A 22,967-nucleotide genomic window follows, 5' to 3' on the forward strand; every position below is an offset into this window, starting at 1 on the left:
ACCTCTGCTCAGTGTGACCTACTAATCTAGAACAATGCAAGAAGAATACTTTCCAACCACATAATGGGTATCAGAATGCTTACCAGTCAAGATGAGTTAGGGAGTTGGCTAAGAAAAGGCTAGATTTATAACCCAGACTCTGAGCAAAAACATATTATGGTAATGTAGGGTGGTATTGTTTGTTCCTCTTTCCTGCTATCTTAAGACTCTCACAGCAGGCAGCACACATACACACTCAGTAAGTTCTTATGCAAACATAGGCTACACACAGAAATGCATGCCACACATGAGCTTGGTCACACACACAGAGCGGTGGGGTGGGGTGGGGGGTCTGTCAGGTTGGAATGAGAAATCCTAGGGAGAGACAGACAAGGGGGGTGAACACAGCATGGATAGAAGGTTGTTTAAGGTTTAAAACAGAGATAGAAAACTACACAGAAAAAAAAAAGTTTTCATAGTTGTCAACCACTGTTCAATCACACTTTATAGATATAAAAAAAGTAGAAGATCTGTGCTTTTAGGCACTAGACTCTCTCTCTCTCTCTCTCTTTCTCTCTCTCGCCAATTTCTCTGTTCCTCTCTATTTCAGTCTCAATTTCAAGGCACATTATTGCCCACACTCGCTGGTTTCATCATGGTGCTCCAAAATAAAATGGTTATTTACACTAAACTGCACACAGTAGTGAAAATACAATTTTCCTGTTTTGTGCAATTGATAATAATTATTGATATCTCTGAACACAACTTACCGTGAAACTGTGGAATAGCCATGTTTCTTTTCTCTGGTCCTCTTTTTCTCCTTGGCATTGTCGTGCTTGTTGCTTATGGCCAGGCCCAAAAACTGCGGACTCCAAAAACATTTGCTTGCACATGCTCAAAGCCACATTCTTGTTTGTTAATGATAGTTTTTTACACTTTAGAGGCAAAGAACTAAGTTTGGAATTCACAGATTTTCCACATGATATAGCCAGCCAAGAAAAGCACAAAAAATGAAAAAAATGATAACACCTCGGATGTGTTTCTGTCATCTTCAAACCAAAGCCGGTACTTTCTGTTTGGTTCATAGTGACCTACGTCTGTATCTTATCTCTCCTTGAGCCTTTTTTCAAGCTTCACACTTTAAGATTAGTTTCAAGGCATAGCTGTAATTGCAGTATGGTGGCTGCTGCTAAAACTCTGTCACCCCACTATGGCTTTGTTTACCTGCAGACATATTGGAGTATAGTGACTTTTTTGACTCTGCAATTTATTGTCTGAGATTTTGATACAAAACTGACAGTATGTCTTTTGAGGAGGTAATGGGTTTGAGGAGGTAATAACATTCCAAAAAAAAGTATTATTATTAATTATCTGTCTACAAGTCAAACTCACCAAGACCATATGATTATATCCCCAAAATGAATTTCCCCCAGGGGATCAATAAAGTGCAATCTTAAAATTTAGATACATGAATTAATATATACTAACATACTAAGACATACTAAATGCTGGACTATAGCCACTGTAGTTGAACAGATTATTCAGAATAAATTCAGCATTTCCATTGAATTAGAATCAATGACACCACTTAGCAACGTGTAAAATCCATTGTATTTGTTCTTTGTTTGTTTGTTTGTTTGCTTCACTCTTTCTCTGCCCCGTGTAACTCTATTCCCAAGCTGTATCAAGTGCAGTCACACACACTCACACACTCACACACACACACACACAGTGTCACACTCCTGGTTCTCAGTCTCGGTCTGTCTCCTTGGTTTTGATGAGGGCTGAAGGTGGCAGGGCGCCCCTGGGGAGATCTGAGACCCCGTCACAGTGAGCAGTCTGGGGTCCCTCAGGGCCCGAATGTGGGACCAGTGGGCTTTGAACATTGGCCAGTCATGTCCTCTTCAAGCCCTTTCAGTTTGAATATCATTATTTTCTTCAACCCAGCTCCGACTATAGTTTTATTTTGCTTTCAGCATTTGTGCTTATCTATTAATAGCGTTAGCGGTCACAAGGTCTAGGGACTTACTGCCTCAGCTCTATGTTCACTGCAGTACTTTATAGCTCTGCAATATATTTAAACAGTGTGCCTGCTTTTCATACTAAATGTAATGCAGAGGGTAGTGCACCCACACGGCAAGTAGAGTAAACTGATTTTGAACTTACACATGCCATGGAGCGAGAGTGATGGAAAGAAAATTACTCATGTGCAACCCGTTACCTCTTTGAAGTTCTTTGAACATGCTGTCATGTCAAAATGTGTCACTGTAGTTACTGAGGGCAACCGGTGTACAGAGGCCTTGCTCTCTACTATGGTCCCTTCCTGTGTGTGTGTGTGTGTGTGTGTGTATGTAGATGAGTGGTGTTCAACACTTTGAGGCCAAGGCATAACAGCTGGAGCCTGGCTAATGACTGGCCTGTTTGTTTTCACATCTTGAGTGGACAGATGGACTGGCGGCAAACCATGCCTCTCATGTCACTCACTCTCCTTCATGCCCCACTGACCTCTTATCTCTCTCTCTCACTCTCTCTCTCAGTCCCTCTCTCTCTCTCTCATTCACCCTCTCTCTCTTTCTTCCTTGCCCCCTCCCACCTTCTTACTCGCTCTCTTCCTTCCCTCCCCTCTCTTTCTTTCTTGCTTTCTCTCTTCCTTCTTTGTCACACACGCTGACTCACTCACTGACTCACTGACTCACTCACTCACTCACTCACTGACTCACTGACTCACTCACTCACTCACTCACTCACTCACTCACTCACTCACTCACTGTCTTCTCTGACATCTATCCACCTGTAGAGCTTTAATAGCAGTTCTCCAATTGTCAGGATAGTGCAATACTGCAATAAGGTAGTACAGGTTGCACAGATTCTAACAGTAAAAAGCCAAATACACACACACACACACACACACACCCTACTCAGCACCCACCTCCCTGAGGCCCAGGATCTAATATTTAGGCATCACAGACTGAAGGAGAGAGGAAAGTCACCCACACACCCTCATGTACACACACAAACACACACTGCCCATAATAAAAAGATACCAACCTGATTGGATAGGAGATACTTCAAAGGATTCCAAAGATGAATGGCTCCTGTATAGCTTTTCCCCTTCTGATAAGAAAAGGAGACAATAAGACAGAGGTAGAGAGAGAGAGAGAGAGAGAGAGAGAGAGAGAGAGCGAGACTGACAGAGGGAGACGCTTAAATCCTGACTTCTCCTCATATTATATATATATTCTTTATTCTGCCCGGTCGGAGTGATTGCTTTCTACCAAAAGGAGATGGAAAAATATAAGAAAAGTGTGTATTAGAAAACCAATCTGCAGTGGGGATGACTTTGGAACTTAAGCAGGCAAGAGAGGCTCTGCTGTCTTGCTGGAGAAATGTAACATATGATTTAATGAGATTTCCAAAGCAATTTGTTGTACAATGGCTTTCTGGCTGTGTGGAAAAAAGTGGAACTTGGGAAATTAACCATGTTTTGTAGTCCCTTAAATAATGGGGAGAGGGGCTCAGGTGACTCTCTGTCTGTTGGTCCAATATGTCAAACAAAATGTATCTGTGTGATTCGTACACTGAACTTTTTTTATCCCTACAAAACTCATTCATTATTGATGTAGTCTGATGATCCGGTGATGGATTGGAGCTATAATCCTCCTCCCAGAACACTTTGTCACTGTTATTCATCAAAACAACCTGGAGTTTTTTTTTTCCTCTTTTCTTTTCCTCTTCTTCCCCTGTTCCTCCTTGGGTTATTTTCCCTCCTTCGCTCTGCTGAATTTAAGTCTCATTTCTCATCACATCAAGCTCACAGGGAGCAGTTTCTGTTGGTGGCAGTGTTTAGATCTGCAGCACCAAGTCATGGTGGAGGGCTACGAGTTCAGCCCTCCGCACCAGCCATTGATTATGTCTCTGAGTGTCGCAGAACCAAAAGCTTCATTTTAACATTTCAGAGGGCTGTTTTCTCATTCGAGGAAAAGGCCCTGCCATCAAATCTCTGCCCGTCCGCGTCCGGCAGAAGCTCTCGGTTCCATCCTCGGCATGACCCCAAGCCGTCATTTTCCATTTCTGTCTGCTCCGGGCAGCGCAGCGTTTCTCAGCCCCAGAACCTGCTGCTAGTGTTGTTTTGCTTCGCCTGGACTTGCCTGGCAAATGCCTATATACTTAACACTCATTTTATATTCATGAAGGGGAAAGAGTCAGTTGGTTGTAGGGTGTCGCTCAGACTCCAGTGCTTTAGACAGTGTCTGAAAACAGGCTTGTTCCCTGGATAACTAGGGCCCTAATTGCAGATGTTGCCGGTGGGAACATAATGAGATAGATGGAGGTTAGGGGAGGCCAGTGAATTATGATTCTGATGTTGATCAGACGTGAAACGTTATCTCTCCACATTAGCCTGCCAGGCTTACTCTCCATGGCACCAGATACAGATAGTCCTCTCTCAGCTCAACTATCAACACTCCTATGTCTGTTGATAGTTGAGCTGAGTGTGCGCGCGTGTGTGTGTGTGTCTGTGTGTGTGTGTGTGTCTGTCTCTGTGTGTGTGCCTGTGCCAGTGTTTGTCTGTGGCTGTGTGTGCAGACAATAAACAGGTGAGAGATTGAGAGCTGACTGTGTGTGTGTGTGTGTGTGTGTGTGTGTGTTAACGCACCACTTTCCCCTCTTACACACAGTTCAATGGGTTTTTCTCACAGTGAATTGATAGTCGTGGCAGTGTGCAGAGACTGAACAGATTGCTGTGGTAACTGTGTCTGTCGGATCGGCCAATATGGTGAGTTTATCAGGTGGAGATTGACTCTGGACCAGGGTCTCATACATTCAAGTCCTGTGCTCCAGTCGCCATTAAAAAGGCCCAGAGGCACGGCCTAATGGATGTGACGTCAATACCGAGAGAGAGGAGGGGGAGGAGAAGGGCCATTAAAAAGAGCATCAGGGCAATAACAGTGTCTGTGTGTGTGCATGCAGGCATGTGTGTACTTGTGTGGGGGTGTGCGAGAGAGGACAGTTACTAGCTCTAAACGTACAGCAGGAGTGTTTTAGGAAGACCATTCACATGCGGGGGTATGTCAGATACATAAAAGTCGTTAGGTGAGCGGTCGGTTGGTGCGGTTGTGCATTTGTGAGTTTGTTGAGTAAGGAAAGTCTCGCTTAAGCACAATAACACACTGCAGAGAGAGAGAGAAAGAGGAAGAGAGAGGTGGGAGTGAGAATATAAAGAGAACATCAGTATGTGCTCTGTGTATCTCTGGCAGGTGTCTGTGGGCTGAAAGAGGATCCACACATGAGTATGAATAATAAAACAGACACAGGGTGCCTCTGCTATGGGTGCAGTCTCACACACGCACACAAATGCAACCACACACGCTCACACACAAACACACATTTTTCCACTCTGCTGGTGGATGAACAATGCTTTAAGAATGTGGTCTGCATAGAGTCCTAAGAGGGAAGGGGAAAGTGGTAATGAGGGGTGATGGATGGTACTGATGGGGCAGAATCTGCAACACTGCAGAGAGCTGAACAGATAGAGAAAGAGTGTATTCGAAACACCTGGGATCTCACACTGCATATCTGCATGTTGTTTATGAGTGCACCATGTGTGTGTGTGTGTGTGTGGGGGAAGGTTGTGGGGGCTACTCTTTGGAAGCAGAGAGCGCTAATGAATCCAGCGTACCCAGCATCCCTAGCTGCCTAGCGACCCCGCCCCTCAATCACTCTCAATGGGCACCTCTTATTTATAGAGCCATTATTTTTAGCCCGCCATAATTTCAGCCCTTTGCCTTTTTGAAGAATTAACAGAATAGGGGTTGGAGGGAAGGATGGAGACAGAAAAAGTGGAGAGAGAAGGGAGAGAGAGAGAGAGAGAGACTGATGAGAAGTTCTGGTGGAAAGGTCTATCGAATCAAGTTCTTTTTTGTACTCTTAAGGTCAACAGTTTGAGAGGATGCATTCTTCTATCTAGACAGTGATCTATAGTTTTCTGTTGGGTGACTTCCTCCCCCTCAAGTCATTGTTAGAGTACATTCAAACTGAGGTACCCATCAAGGTAATGCTACATTATCCTTTACTGGTTTCTGTCTCTCTTGTGAATGATGATCTGTTCTGCTCTGAATGTTAAGTTCAACACAAGGTTGTAACCCGCTGGTTTCTCTTTGATCGATGCTGTGAAATCCAAGCTCCCTCAGGTGGTTCTTGTTTGGTCCCGACTCCCTAACTGCTCGCTCCGAGGCAGGAAATCGTTGGGTAGAGAGAGAGCGACAGCGTTGGCCAAACATAGAATCCCAATACACAGATAAGAATGAGAAGAAGATTTAACGGTTTAGCAAAATGGGTATACATAGAGAGAGAGAGAGAGAATCAAATGGATATAGACTAACACGCTGTGAGACCAACAAGTGAAACAAGAGAGTGAGTGCCGGGAGATGGTCGTTTATTTAAGCCTCTCAGCTTTGGCACTGTTCAAATCAAGTCCATGAAATCAAATCTTCATCGAAGGCAACTGTGTGGAAACTGTTGTATAACTGGTACATAGCTAAGGGTGAGACTTTGTGTGTGTGCGCACCCACAACAATGCGGGTTTGTGTGTATGCATGTGTGTGTTCTGCATCTGTGTGTATGGCTGGCCTGTCTATTTTCGAACCCTTCTGATTTGGACTAGAGACCCCCCCCAGCCCCCCCCAAGCAGAACCAGAGGAAAAGAAGAATAGACTTGGCAGCCCTTGAGTTGGCCATCTGTTCCTGTGGATGTGGTCAGTCTGAATTAGGCCCTTCTCTCTCTCACACACACGCACACACAAACACACACACACACAATCCCATCCTATTTCTGCTGGCTTTCTCACATATTTCATAGAGCCTCTACACACAGAGGCACAGTGCATCTGGCTGTCCAGTCTGCCATGTCCTGTGGCCATGTGTTTGGAGTTCTGTTCAGAGGGTCTGTGGTTTCAGGAAAAAAGGGGCCACACAGATAGACCAGTGTGTGTGTGTGCATGAGTGTGTGCACTCGTGCATAAGCCAGTGTGTGGAAGCAAACTGAGACTCCTTAATTCACCTTAGTCAATTCAGCACAAATTCAGCACACCCCACTTACATATTCAGCCTTCTGTCTTTTCTGCTTTGCCTCTGAGTTCCTCCCAGATGGAGAACATGGTCAATTCCTTATCTCTGGGCAGGGGGTTGATGTGTGTGTTGGTTTTAGCAGGTGGATGGGTTTGGGGGGGGGTGGAGGGGGGCTGTTAAGGAAAGGATGCTGCAAGATCGAACGACAGTAGCCTGCTCGGTGGATGCAGGAGACAGATACTAGAGCTGTGTTCATCACGAAATCAGGCTCCGCTGAGTGACCCTGCAGAGAAGGGCTCAGCTCCGGGCTTGACTCACATCAGAGGGCTTTACTCTAACAGGGGAGTATGGGGGGTGGGGGGGGGGGGCGCTCATATCGATTCATACCCTCCAGCAACACGCCAAGAAGCTGCTTTCATAATCCTCCCTCCTAAATAATTCACCACTCGCCCTCAAAATTTCATCAGCGCCTACATATAGAGAACAATCTCCCCCACAGCAGCAGCAAGAGCGGCATTGTGAACAAGGTGTGTTGGAGGGAAGAGGGGTTGGGGGTGGGGGTGGGGGGGGGGTGATGAGGCAGCAGATGAGTGAGCAGGTGAAACACAGTGGGGTGATGATGCACACAACCACCTTTTAGGCACACACAGACATGGCCACACACACATGTGCATCTACACACACGTCACGCGCCCATCTCTGCGCCTGGGAGTGTGAGACAGTGGTTTGACACCTCATGCGATTTGTGGGAAGATTAGAGGAATGGTCATCTGGACCAGCTGGCCTGTGGCAGCAATACAGTTTCCTTATCTTCTCTCCTCACTGCTTGCCTTGTCTCGTCTCGTCTCCTGCCCTCCCCTGTCGTCTAGCTGTGTCAATTCCACTTCTACAACACAATGAAAATGAGGTTACACAGTGAGTGGTCACACTACCCTTTGTCAAATCCTACAAGCCTCCATCCAGTGGAGGTTCAATTCCTGCCTCCAGCTCCTATTCTATGCTGCAATTCCTCTTTGCTTGTCACTTGCCTTTATTTATCCTGAGGTGAAGTGCCAAAATACAAAATGAGGCCAATGTTGTCCATTCTCCTGTAGAAATACATGGAAATCCTCCAGCAGGCTCTGCAGCAGGAAGCAATAAGCCATTAGCCCAGTGCCACACATACAGTAGACAGAGCAGGCTACTATTGTTGGGACCGCTTCTTCATTTTGCCCCACATACCATGGTCTTTTTCTGAGATGCTCCTGTTCCATTTAGCTGGGTGCCATTAGATCCTCTACAAAAGACATTATGAGAACTATGAGAACTAGAGATGGCGTCCCTGCCCTATCTGCCCTGGCAATCGATGAGGAACTGTGACATGAGACTTATAGCAGCTATCATTTTGGCCTCACTGCCTAAGGCTAAACAGGCTGGCAGGTTAGTACACTGGGCTAGCTAGCTAACACGTCGTTGAAAACTAACGAGGTGAGGCCAGTGCTTTTCTTCCTCCTTGTTCTTCTAGCCATTGTCCACAGCCCCTTTCACAACGAGTCTCTATTTCCCAACCTGGCATGCAGATATGGACTCCAGCAAGCAGTGTAATATAGCAGGCTATTATGGTATTTATAGTTGAGCACTTTGCTGGTCATTAAGAATCATTAAACAGCTTGGGGTTTTAGAGCAGTTCAGGGAGGACTTGATGGGGCCTGTGAGAGACTGTAGACCATGGTTGCTGCTTATGGCACAGGGTAGACATGTGAGGAGAAGGAGAGTATGGCTGCGTGCATCAGCTGTTACTCCCTTACTGTCCAGTATATCCCACAGCGGATATCATTACTACTCACCTGCAGTGTAGCTACAAATCATTTCAGTTTGCATTGCATGACTTTGTTTCCATGCTGATATTGTAACTATAATATTACCAGTTTCAAGCTCATTACTCAAAACTCTAATTTATTACTCATTCCTTGTCAAAAGTAATATTATTTTAATCATTACTCCCTAGGTGTAGTAATTCGTTACAGCCCCAAAATCAGTGGTTGCATTCTCTCTTTTCTTCAAAAGTCACAATAACTCTGTTCCAAATAGCATTGATGTCCATAGAAAGTTAACTTGTTTTTCCATTTCTCATCTTAAAAGCTAGCTTAGTGTGAAAGGACAATGACTAATTGATGACCAAAATAAACTGGGGAGATAGAGGTGGGAAAAAGTTTTTGGATTCAACTCCAATCTGATACTTGGGTGATAACAAAAGTTTTTGATTTGTTACTGTAATATTATTGCTGAAATTGAAATGGTAATTTACATTACTCATTACTGGGAAAAATAAGAATACCATCCAAGACTGGATATTACATAGGCTTAAGTTAATTTAATACCAGTCTTATGTGGCACCCGGATGTAAAGATTTAGCCATGATCCATGCTACTGGGCCGTGACTATTTTCCAGCTCTCCTCCGGGGCCAATTCTTGCCACTGCCCCGTATCCCGCTAACTCCGCCAGACTAAATTTAGGCTGTTTCCCTGTGTCATGCTGGGAGATCCAGGTGAACGGTGCGAGACGGGAAATGAATTCCGTGTGATAATAATAACTTTGGCTGCTCCAGCCCCCCGCCCCCCCGCCCCCCCGCCCCACCCCCCAACTGTCCCTGGCTATCCACAGGGATCCAGCTGGCTGAATGCTGAAAGACTCCCTCCTTTCCTGCTAAACTGACACTGTTTGAGGAGCCGAGTAAAACGCTCATGGCTGTCGGCTTCCCTGGTGGAGAGCCGTCTTCTCTCCACCAGTTCAGAGGCAGAGAGGGACAGCGAGAAAATGAGAGAGAGAAACAGAGATATTACCACAGCGTTTTTACGTTCTGTGTTGTTCAACTCTATTTCTCTTTATAGCGCAGTACAGTAGCCCTTTGTAGGCACACAATACATGTAAATTTCAACAGTGATGTAAACTGAATGTAAATTTCAGTAGTGACACGATACATGTAAATTTCAACAAACAATGCCGGTGTGATGGCTATTAATCACTGGGTCTGTGAGTGTAGTAGCTACAATACCCAAATTGGCATGGCATTATATGCAAAGATATTTCCGTTATGCTTTAGCTCAAACGAAAATGCTTTCGTGATATTTGGGCATCTGTTGAGTGGGTGATCATTTCATTCACGTACAAAATAAGGCAAAGGAGTTATGAAAGTTTTGGTCGGCAAGATTAAATATCTCCCAAAGGACATTTTCTCTTAGACAATGCACCATGCTCTTATGTAAATGCCCTTACACAGCCCACTGCAACATGTAATGGCCTGTATGTCAGTATAGATGGATACACACACACACTACACACTGCACTGACTACTTGTGCCAACTTTATTTTTACACCGGCTCAAGTGATGTGAAATTTAGGTTAAAGCTGTAGAGACTGAGATTCTCACTCTAGGTTTCAGTAGATTGACCCAAATACTGCAGTCAAAGACTTGGCCATATATGGATTGTTCTTTTGTAACACTGCAGTGAGAGGGATGGGAGCTTATGCTGTATTGTTCTCTCTTTTAGCCACTCATCCATTGCACAGTCAATACTGAAAGGTGTAAAGTTCAGCACACCTCATGCATGATGAGTCATACATGTAGTTTTGCCCCTTATATGGATATATATACTGCACATGCAAGTCATATCATTAGATGTGCTGTTCCTTGCATTACCAAGGAAACCCCCAATGAAATGTTCACCATCAAAGTCAAATCTCTGTTGTGAGGAGTGTATACATACTGTCAAATATGGCATCCATGTGTCCCTGGTGAAACTACCACATGGGATTTGCAAACAGGAAACTGCGTGACTTACAGCCTTCGTCTTATCCAAACTCTCATAGTACAGTGCAAACACAGTCCCTGTGTGACTCTGACTTTGTCTCTCTGTCTCTCTTCTCTTTATCTGTCCCCCCTCCATTTATCTCACTCATTCTCTCTCTCTCTTTCTCTCTCTCTCTCTCTCTGTGCACGCAGAGTTTAGGGAGGGCTGCTGTAACTTAATTTACCCAGCCTGTTGAGTATCTGCTTCTGGAGTTCTCCCAAATCAAGCAGAAACTCAAGTGAATGTTTATTAACTAGTGCTGCTAATCACATCCAGTGGAGATTGTCTTCCCCAGAGGAAGAGAGATTGTGAGGAAAATGTTTTGCATGCACGTAAATACTCTTAACCGCTACCTGCAGACTGTCTCCAAGGTAGGAAGATGTATTATAAATGAGCCTTATGCGCGAGGTAGTTGACGTTTGTGTGATGTTCTGATGTCTTCTCCCGAGTCCCCATGTTCTCTGTGCCTGGAGCGCAGCCAGCACAGCCTTATCAACCCCCTGCTGTCAGGCAGCATGATAACAATGTTCAAGTCATATACACACGTGCACTAGTATGCACGTTGCACGCGCATTTATGAACGCCCACACTGTGTCATTGCTAACTGTTGCTCAAGGCTGATTTCTTCTCCTCTTCCTCACTCTTTGTATAATAAGTGCTATCTAAGACGGGGGCATAGAGCTGAAATATCTTGTGAGAAGGTGTTGATCTGTGTGTGGCCATGTGTAGCCCATGTGTGGGTCCTTGCGCATCCATCTGTGTGTGTAATTTCTGCTTTTTTCCTACTTGCAAATGCGCTTGACAATATTCAGCAAAAATCAACACTTGAGTTACTATGCCTTACATTTTTAGAAAAACCCAAACACAGCGCCTCAGCACCATATTCATATAAATAGCAACATTCCCCAAAAGCCTGGGTGAGTTGTCAGTGAAGCCCCTGTGCACAGCACTATGTCAGCCTGGAATGTGTCCAGAGATATTTTAGTCGCAGAGGAGCTCAGCAGAGAACGGTTGAGATAGTATCAACACAAAGAGGCCCCACTAACAGAAAAGGAAGACTGCTATAATAGAATAGAGGTGCTACTTTGTTTTTTGGAAACTATAGATGACTGGATAGATAGCAGCCGGAACACAATCTAGCAGTCGTGTCAGCCTGGATTGGGTTACTCTATTGTGTGTTTCTTTTTAAGTTGGCTTTGTTTTTTCTTGGTGTGATATCCCTATAGAATGGGGGACTCCGCCTTGTTTTGGGAGGTAAGTGGGGCATGGGAGGATCACACACTCCCATGGAAGGTCATTACAGAAGCGATCTGTGTCCCAACTCTTGTCTAAGCGCCTGTTTCCTGGAAAAGACACAAATTAACAGGAAGAAGTTTACAGACTTTCACCATCTGGCCACCGCAGAGTTCCACTTCCCAGTATCTACCTCGTGCCTGTCAGATTTCACTCAGTCTCACTAAACCCAAGGCAGTCACTGAGGTGTGCACACAGCATCACCCTTGGCGTATGCTTACTGAAACTGTTCGAAACAAATGCACTCTTCATTTCACATTCATGTGCACTGGCGCTCACAGCGTAGTTAGAATAGATTGGCCTTGATTGGCCTTTATTGAATGTCAGCGTTTTGTGTTGAAGGTAAGGGTAATAGTGCAGTGAAACATAGGGGTCACATCAATAACAACATGACGACTGGTAAGAGCTGTGAGAGCAGACTGGCTGACAGCAGAGGTATTTTGCTTGAGACACACACTGTACCAGCCTGTCTTCACATTCACAAACATCCCCCCGCCTCTTTATCTGTTTTCCTCTCTCACACAGGCCTTGAGACACACTGCCTCTTCTCCTTTTTCTTTCGTTTCCCTCTCTGTCTTGGTCTCTCTCTCCCATAGTCAGTCTTTCGCTCACTCCCTCTCCCACTCGCGATCTCTCCCTCTTACACAAGTTCACCAGTAACACCAACACGTTCTGTCACTCTTGCGTCTCCACAAACTATCTCGGTCACCATCACGCTCGGGGAAACTGGAACTGCAGTGTGTTCACTGTCCCTCTGGTTAGACATAAAGGATCCGCTTTCATTGGGAGTGACGCCGGTTGACTGCCTCAGCTTGCCGACTTTTAAGTCCTCTCCCTCTCCCTCTCGCTTTATCTTATTTTCTCCTCTCCTCCCCCTTTTCTCTTTGCTCTATCTCTCTCTGTTGTTCTTGTTCTCTCTCTCTCTCTCTCTCTCTCTCTCACACCTTATCTGTCCTTTCCCCTTTCTATCAGCTTAGCTCAGTGACAGAGCCTGTCTTCGTGGCATGTATCCAGCCAGCTGAAGGCTATGCTTCACAGTGAAGTAGCGCAGGGCGTTTGTGCCTGTCACAGCCTGCCCCATCCCAGAGGTTTCCCCATAAACCCCCGTGCCAAACCGAAACTCTAAGAGAAAACCCTGGATCGTAATGACAAATCTCAGGGACCCTCTTTTCTCCCCTAAGACCCCTATCCCTGTGCAATTTCAATACAATTTCAACCCCCGCGCCTCTTTTCTTCTTTTCCCTGACAAGAGGGAGAAGCGAGAATGGATATGTGGGGTGGGCGGAAACTAAAGGGAGAAGTAGAGAGATGAAGGTAGGAGGAAATAAAGAAAAGGAAATAAGAGGAGGTAGGAGGTGATAAAGACAGGATGTGTGATCTGAGAGAGCAAAATGGATGTCGAAAAGATAGAGAGGGAGAGAAATGAGGGAGAGAGAGAGAGAGAGGTGGATGGATGTGGAAGATTAACGGAAGGGTTATAAGGAGAAGTGGGAAGAGGGAGGGAGACAGAACACGGAGAGGAAAAAAGATATTGAAAAGAAAGAATGGGAAGGAAATGAGGCAGGATGGAGAGAGACAGATGGATGGAGGGAAGATAAAGATGGGTATAAGGAGAAGTTGGGAGGAATAGATAGAGGAAGAGTGATCAGAGAGAGGGACATAGATACTGAAAAAAGAAAACAAAATGAGGGAGGGAGAGAGATGGATCGATGATGGATGGTTTGTGGGGATACGCTCATCAGGATCAATATCACAGTCATTACCAAGAACAATAAATGTACAGGAATTTGTCTTCTTGACCTCACATAGGAGAATGTGGACAGTATACATATCGCTCAAAAAGAAAGAATACATGGAAAAGTAAGAAGGTATACATAGAGGAAGAGAGAAAAAATAAGCAAACAGGGGAAGTAGAGAGAAACACCAGGAGAGAGATGGATGGATGGATGGAGGGAAGACAGCCAAGATGAAAATCTGCAAGTAGTCGCAGTGCTCTAATGCTCTGATGAGAATCTCCGCTCTGTTTTGTTATTGCAGGGGCCTCTCAGTAAAAGGTTTTTGCGTCAGCACATTCAAAATGCGCACACATACACACACACACACACACACACACACACACACACACACACACACACACTCACACACAAACACATAAATGCACAGTGATAGCGGCATCTCAAAATGGCTGGGTCTTGCAACAGCAATGCTAGGCTATTAGAGTTTACTGCTGACCTGTAGGAACTAGCATCGACAGCCATCTCGCCCTCAGCATCCCTCTGAGCTCAGACCGCCAACATATCTGTGTGGAAAAAATAAATGTGTGAGAGAAATCTTATACCCACCGTTTTTTTGTTTTTTTTCCTACCGCCTAACTAGAAATGATAGATTACGGCTGTCGCGCTAAGAAAATATTATTGAATCTCCTCATGTGAGTTCGGAGAATGCCATCAAGCCGGCAGTCATCATCTCTTCGGTTTCATGGCGATACTTGGTTGGCGGCAGATTAGGGTTGAAACGGAGGGGCGGGGGGGGGGGAGTGATAGCGGTGCAGTGTGGGGGTTCAGCATGAGTGTGGCTGCAGCGAGTGCACGCATGCTGAGATAATGCCCTCCTTTTCAGATGAAGCAGCTCACTAGGCTGTCATTGGCTAGTGCTGAGTCACTTTATTTCAATTCAGGGGAGCGAGCGGCGAGTCGGCCTTTCCCTCTCAGCCCTGCTGCTCGAGTGTGTCTGCAGCAGAGCGCGGCCCGCACCTCGACGGGGTAATAATCACCGCCGCGCAGAATATCAAGCGTAATCGCCGCAACTGTTTGTCATTTATCAAAGGTTTACCCATCTGACATTTTCTTGGTGTGATGTGAGAGAGGAGGCTGATTTTTGATGAAACTGTTCGAAAGGTCATGTTCAAACCATAGACGGTTCAAACCGAGTTCCCCTGCGACTTTCATTTTCAGTACTTTCCATATGCTCTGATTGGTTATGTACAGCTTCACCTGTGGCATAGAATAAAACCCCTGACTTCCTCTCTTCTCTCTCTCTCTCTCTCTCTCTCTCCCTCTCTCTCCCTCATATTCTATTGAGTCAGTGTTTGAATGTGCTCTACTGTGTTTTTCCCATTCTCTATCTCTCTATAGAGTGGGGGTGGATGCGGATGAAAATCCAGAGGACCTTCCTTTTGATCAGGTAAAAAAAAAAACACCTCATTGTTACAATCCAGTAATCCATATTTCACCCACTCTATTCATTCCTGCTGCCTTTATCCATTCCAGCATTGAAATGGTAGATAATGTACTTTTATCTAATGTATATAGTCCATAGCAGTGCCAGTGCCATGCTCCTTCCATTTCCATCTGCAGGAAAATGTATTATATATGTATGAAGCCCAGCACATCTCAGTTCAGCATTGTGAAAGGCATGTCTAGAGCTACTTGTTCAACCGTAACTAATAGCAATCACCAAGTTATCATCTTACAACCAAAGTCATCCCACATATTGGATACTCTGCATTGTAAAATAACCATGGTCAAAAACTATGCAATGCCAACTTTCGTGTTAACCAGGCAGCTATGTAGCAATCTCTCTTGCTTCCTCCTGTTTTCAATCGTGTGCATGTAAACTACTTAGGATAAAACCTTTACACAGCACACATGGGTGTTCTTTACTGTGGTGCTTTGCTGCTTTTGACATTACTAGCTATTGCATTACTGTCATACCCATAGAGAATTCATGGTATTATTGCTATATGAATGTATTGCTGTGGCAATAGTTGTGCTGATACATTCTAATGCTTGAAAATCCCTGAAAACATTTACACCATTACAAACAGCAGTCCCAATGGTCTACTTAAGTTTTTATATGATACAGTTTAGTAATTCTGGGGCTCAGTTTCTCATGAAAAGTCCTTTCCAGTGTATATTAAACTTTTAAAAAAATATGGAGCTAACTTCAAAAAATATGGAGAGAAAAATAATCACATATGCTGATAGGAAGCAGCTCACAGAGGCATTAAACAGATTCTATCAGAAACTCTTTTTGTAATGATATATTTAAAGAAAGGTCAACATGGGTAGTCATGACTTGATTCTATCTGTGGTGACAAAGAAACTATATTTAATGCAGCTTCATTTGTGTTCCAGCTGACTTTAGCAGGTGGCAACAAAAGCCCTGTAATGGCCTCTATAATATTCAATTAGTCAGGCTTTTCATTAAACATGGTGAAATGGAGCTTCCAAAACTTATCTACCACTCAGTGGAGAGTGAACTCACATCAGACAAGGACAATAATTTAACCAGTATAAACATTAAGCATAAAGTGGTATGCAGTTCCATGAGTAATGTATCAAATCAGCTAGAAATCATTAGTGGCTACTTAGCCATTTATTTCTTTAATTATGCCTTGTTGTGTGTGCTGTGTTGCATGCAGCCACAGAATAAAATAACAGAAGTTCAATGGAATAACAATTCATTTTTGGCCTACCACACTATTACTGGTAGTGTTTGTACTATAAGTCAGCAGTATGAGTACTGTAAGTAAATTGGTGGAATATTATTTAATACTTTCTTGGCCACAGCCCACTTAAACAAGAGATGCAAATCTCAATGTGACTACCCTGGTTAAATAAAGGATAAATAAATAAAATAAAGAAATAAATTTGTTGTTTGTCTTTGAGGGACAAAGTCATGTCAGGAAGCTGGAGGAGACACATGTCACTCCTCCATACCCGGGGGCTCTGAAACTTAGAAAAGAAAATAAACATTTTGTACATTTTGTGTCTTATTGAGCTGTACCTAAATGATAAAATGGAAGTAAAAGTTGTATTATTGTGGAAATTAATCTTCAACTATAAATCTTCACATTTTTAAACTCCCATAATACTCTTCGTATTGAAATTATTTCAGCTGCAATGAATTTAAATGAGAATTAGATCGAGATAACATACTGCTGGGTTCATCATCTATTAGTCTGAATGGACTGGTGCCATACAGGGCTGTACAATATATACAGTATATAGTTAAATCTTTTATTATCTGAAGAAGACAACACATACTCTGGCATTTTATTCTACGCCACATTGCTGTATAAAAAGTTAATCTATGAATGTAATATTCTATAAGCTTTGTTTGCTAACGGTTCAGTTGCTAACATTACTGAATTCTCCCTTGAAGAGATTAAGGCAGTTGATGTAAACTGTGAAGCAGGAGAGCTGAGATGTGCTGTGGGACTGTACTGAGTCAAGTACTGAGTCTGTACTTGTTTGACTGAGTACTGGGTATTGATTTACTCAAACCGCCCAATCCATTCCTTTTAATTCCAAGTGGAGACAGATTATTTTTTTCCATGTACATAACAGGAATTTAACGTAGCGTATCCTGCCATCTTCTCCCACTGACACACTCTGTGCTTCTATCCTTTAATTTTGGCTCCATTGTTTGTTTTAATGCTCCACCACATCAAAGTAGAGAAGGGCTTCAAGTGGAGGAAATGCACTTTTGCTTCCTGCCAAATGACAGTCTACAGCACATCCTCACTGGCACAGAAGCCTTCTGAGTCTGCCTTTTTGTTGTGCAAGCACGTCCTCCTCCCACACACACACACACACACACACACATACACACTCACCCTCCCATCACTGCTTCCCACCAGCTCTCCATCCCCTCGCTTTCATCTTCTTATTTGACCTGACTCTTATCTGCACGCTGTGAATGGGACAAGGTCTGGGCAGCTCCCTGGCATTATTAGGCCAGAGGGGCAGAGAGAATGGATGGCGAGGCCGGTAAAGCTGGAGGACTATCCCAGTGGAGAGGCAAGGCTTGCCTCCCAGGCCCAGCTCCAGGGCTCATTCTCATGGAAATGGATGAATGTAACCTTGCCCAGGGTGCGAGCCCGCAAAGGGACTGGGGTGGGGGCATGTCCATACTGTAGTAGGGAGGGAACTCCAGGGGCTCTGTAGAGTCTGAGAACAGCATGTTCCCATTTGAGCCCAGGGCCTGGGGTCCCTCTTGTAAAAGCGGAGGTCATTGGATACGGCCCGGCTGACCCTCCAGGGGTTCAGGTTTTCAGCATTTCCATCAGGCAGGGTTCGTGGCCACCTCAGAGGGTCTTTGTGTGCTGATGGAGTAACAGTGGTTCTCTCATGGCCTGCAGGTTGCTACAGGGAGGCCAGACACAACACTGGGCCTGTGGCACCGTCTGGACTACAAGTATCCTTTGACTGCTTTCTCTCCCAAGCTTAGATCGCATACTCTCACATACACACATCTGCTTACATACACAATAGTAAATGCACTGGTCTGTGGAGTTGTATTACACAATGACTGCAAGAGAACCTGGCTTATTGCTTTATTCTATGGAATGTGAAGAGAGAACACAGTTTATTCAGTTAATTATGTAGTGCTCCTGGTGCTGCTATCCACGGGCCACCACAGTATGTGTATGTGTGTATGTCCCTGTATGTGAGCGATGGTATCAAAACAATATGCCAACATGGTCTCATATTTGTTTTCCCTGTATATAAGCGCATGCGTATATGTACACACATTAAGGTGTATGTGTGTGTGTAGTGTGAGCTAGTGAGTAAACTAAATGCCCGTAAGCAAAGAATGCAGCCCAATCATTCAGGAGGAAGAAAAGAAAACAAACAGTTGTGTCCTCCACCGTGGAATTTCATGAGGACTGCATTAAGATTAAGCTAATCTAATTTAGACACGTAATGGCCTCATGACCTGGCTGGGTGGTTGGTAGGGAGCACATCAGTTTACTTTATGGACTCGCGCTCCAGCAAAACAACAAGATGCAGGTCTGCTAGTGCCTCAGTACTCATTTAACGCATGAGTGTGTTAATATTAATATTTAATTTTTTGAGACGAGCGGTCTAAATGAATAACAGTTTGGTGAAATATGCCACAGGACATTGTTTGTCAACCATTTACAGCTCACAGCGCCTTGGACAAGCTCCAAGAGTGCAGGCTGAACACTGAGGATTGTGCAAGATTGAACTCGTATTAAAAAGACAGACTAGAAAAAGGTTCATCTCAAGAGTCAGTTGGGGTTCCTGAGAAATCAAGATCTACCGGTTAATTTTTACAACTGCAGACAGTTGCTTGCAACAGACTGTCATGAAGTATGGGAAACACACATCCTAGTTTGGTTTGTTATTGTTACGGCTTTGTTATGGCTGTCAGTTTTCTCTGCCAAGGAGATATGTGTAAGAGGTAATGGCATCTGTATTTGTGAACGATATACACAAAATACCCCATGACAAAGTCAAAACATGTTTTTAGAATTTGTGAATTTATTAAAAATGAAAAAACAGAAAGTATTCAACCTCCCGAATCAATACTTTGTAGAGACACCTTTGGATATATGCTTGGCCCACCTAGGTTTGGGGGATTTTCTCCCATTGTTCCTTGCAGATCTGCTCAAGCTCGGTCAAGTTGGATGGGGAGCATCTGTGAACAGCTATCTTCATTCCACAGATTTTCAATTGGATTCACCTCTGGGCTTTGACTGGGTCACTCAAGGACTTTCACATTCTTATTCTGAAATCTTTCTAGTGTTGATTTAGCTTCATGCTTAGGATCATTGTCCTGTTGGAGCATCTATTGTCCCATTCTAAGGTCTTTGGCACGAAACAGATTCTCCTCAAAAATGTGCCTTTATTTGGCTCCTCATTTGGCTACTCATTGTTCTCCCTATCCTTGCAAGTCTCCCACTCCCTGCTGCTAAAAAGCCCCCCTACACCATGATGCTGCCACCACCGTGCTTCACAGTAGGGATGGTGTTAGATTGGGCGATGAGCTGTGCCCAGTTTCCACCAGACATGGTGCTTTGCATTACGGCTGAAGAGTTCGATTTTTGTCAGGTTTTTTTACCTTTTTGGAAACTCCATGCGTGCTGTCATGTGCCTTTTTTTTCCCAGGAGTGGCTTCTTCTGGCCACTCTGCCATACAACACAGATTTGTGAAGTGCTGCACTGACTGTTGTCTTTCCAGTGAAATCTCCCCTCACAGCCAACACACTGTAGTTCTGTGGTTTCTTGATCACCTCCCTGTCCTTCTTGCCTGGGTGCTCATTTTGGTCAGACAACCAGGGCCAGAGTAGTTCCATAGTTTTTCTATTTCCTAATGATGGAGCCTGCTGTGGTCTTGTGAACTCTCAAAACCTTAGAAATTGTTTTACACTTCCTCAGATCTATGCCTCTTCAGAATTCTGTCTCTGAAGTCTATGGACAGTTCCTTAGAATTGAGACGTGTGTGTTTTGTTTCTAAAATCATTTCTAAATCCTGTCCAAGCAATTGAACTGGCCACAGATGGACTCTAATTAAGTTGTGCAGACATCCAAAGGACATTCAGAGGAATTTGGATGCACTTAAACTCTCGTTGGAGTGTCTCTGCAAAGAATATTGAATATTTATTGACTGAAAACATTTCAGTCAATAAATATTCACTGATTCAAACACTACTCTACTACTCTACTAGTCTTCTCACAACACACTGCCAGTTGTCAAAGTTACTGCCTGAAGGACATGGTAGCTGTTTCTCTGCAGAAAAATAACTGTTAAATGCTCATTATGGCTCTGAACTGGTAAGAATGGCTGGAATTTCAAAATGATTGGGATCCAATGAACAGCAGAAGGTAATGTGACTTAGAATTATACACAGTTTCCAACGATAGATGGTGTGCAGTGGACAACAGTCTAGATGGGTTTGAAATAGCAGCAAAATGATGAATATGAGCAGAAAAACACTCAAGAACAGCTGTATTCTTGTCTTGTTTGTCATTTTACTTGTTCACCATAAGTACTCTATCATCCAATGAGAGAGAGGTAGCGCCTGCCAAGAGAGCCAGTGAGTTAATATCTGCTCTAACTGAAAATCCTGGCACACACACACACACACACACACACACACACACACACTGTGTACACACTGCATAAGTTTGACTTTTGACACTTGCTTCCATTGACCCGCTCATTTCTTGCAACACAGCATTGCAATCTGTGTAACCATGGTAACTACAAGAAGTATACACATACCCCACGGCTGTAGTTTATGGCTTACATGGAGGGTTAATTTGCTGATTTGGATGAATGTTTGTGTAGTCTATTTTATTAATCTGTATGTATATTTGTGTGACAGAGGGAAGGAGAGAAGGTGTGAGCAGGATGAGAAGCATCTGGGCCTCGTTTCCCAAAAGCATCTTAAGACTAAGACGGTTGTAGTATCATCTTACGAAGCCTCTTTAGTTTGTGAGATGCTTCCAAAAAGCATCTTCACTTAAGACGCCCTTCAAAGTGATCGTAATGACTGCCTCTGACCGGTCCTAGAAAGCTAAGTGCGTCTTGAGTAGGAACTTTTAACTGGAGAGTTTAAGGTTTATTAGGCTGTTTTCATATTATTATTGCTGTTATCTAAATCTACTTTATTTCTTTATTAGGCCTATATTTTTCCCTTCTCTGCACAAAATGGATAGGTGTGGTGAAATAGAGTGATGTGCGGGAGAGGGGAACACTGAGTTCTGATATAAAACAAAATAAAAAAAGTGAACTCTTCGTGTGCTGAGGGAACCGTGAAAGAGGAAACAAAATGCAAAATGGGTGGCGTAGGCGATTGCTGCAATTGGAGTGGTGAGCAGTGGACAGGGAAGGGAATCATTTATTTTCAAATGAAATGTTCAATAATTTGTGCAGTGAAACCAGTTATGTAGGCTATTATGCATCTGTCATGGTGGCATCGCCCAGATCACAATGTTGTGCGAACACCTGAACAGTGTGTAATTAAATTATTATTATATGAATCATCACTCCTAAATCTGAGGCTAGTTATTCATTTTTGCTCAACGGCAAGTAGGCTAGGCTATCTGGAGCAAAAGAAAAGACAAAAGCGTATATTAACATTAAACCCACAAATATACTGTATGCCTTTTGAGATATCAGTTGGCTGTAAGCTTTCTACAGGCAATTTAAATAATGTCTCTGTGGCGATTCAAAGCATATATAATTGTTTCTGTCGTGTATTTCTTTTTTGTTTAGTATCCTCTTTGATGTATTTAAACAGTATCACATAACTTACAGTCTGATGAATCCGTTATTATGAAACCAAGTCAACAAACACTTCAACACTTTCATATTGACAGCGGCTCCCGCTCTAAGTGGTGCTTTGAGAAACGCACGTAGGTAATGAACGAACCGTCTTTACCTCTAAGAGTGGTCGTTTTTGGGAAACGAGGCCCTGGTCAGTGTTTCCCATTGATGAAGAAACTTATGGAGATGCTTTGATGTGGACCAGACGAAGGCAGACTCAACCCAGACCCTGCTGCCAGGTAATTGAGCTGCAACTTGGCTGCCGGTGTTTTATCCTCAAGGCACACTGCTGCTTCCTTAACTGTTTCCCTGTCAGCCTGGATTTAAGGCTCATTAGAATGAATGCGTTGCTCTAAGCATTGATTTTGACAGACATCAAAGCCTGTTTGATCTTCCCAGGTGAAGTGGTTTACAGACTGTGGTTTCAGGGCTGGCAACTGATGTTTTTGTTTTGACTCTGCCATCCCCGAGGCCACCCATGTTTCAGAGACCAGGGGTGCCTGTATTATATGGTTGGCTGGGTCTCTGGATGAGTCCATGTCTTGACTTGAGAGATTAATCTCAGGGTATTACCCATTTTTATGGTACTGTATAATGTGCCATGATGGTCCAAAAACACAGTTAGAGGGAGACGGCACCCTGTTTTAAAGACCCCATGAAATGGCATCTTTACTTCCTTGATTTGATGCGTTTCCTGTTGAAACAGGATGCTAGGG

At 43.9% G+C, this 22,967-nt stretch overlaps 1 protein-coding gene across 1 annotated transcript in view; it reads left to right on the forward strand.

Moving 5' to 3' along the window:
• LOC139642159 (sodium/hydrogen exchanger 9-like) overlaps nucleotides 1–22,967 on the forward strand; it is a 63,871-nt gene that overhangs the window by 35,602 nt on the left and 5,302 nt on the right. Inside the window, exons 13-14 of the mRNA XM_071516902.1 lie at nucleotides 15,303–15,351; nucleotides 18,314–18,369. Of these exons, the coding sequence (XP_071373003.1) occupies nucleotides 15,303–15,351; nucleotides 18,314–18,369 (105 nt within the window). The remainder of the gene's footprint in view (nucleotides 1–15,302; nucleotides 15,352–18,313; nucleotides 18,370–22,967) is intronic.

The sequence above is a fragment of the Centroberyx affinis genome, unplaced genomic scaffold, assembly GCF_046629955.1.
Source record: "Centroberyx affinis isolate AG114_WGS23_722 - 3 ecotype Tasmania unplaced genomic scaffold, CSIRO-AGI_Caff_v1 ptg000436l_1, whole genome shotgun sequence".
NCBI lineage: Eukaryota > Metazoa > Chordata > Actinopteri > Beryciformes > Berycidae > Centroberyx > Centroberyx affinis.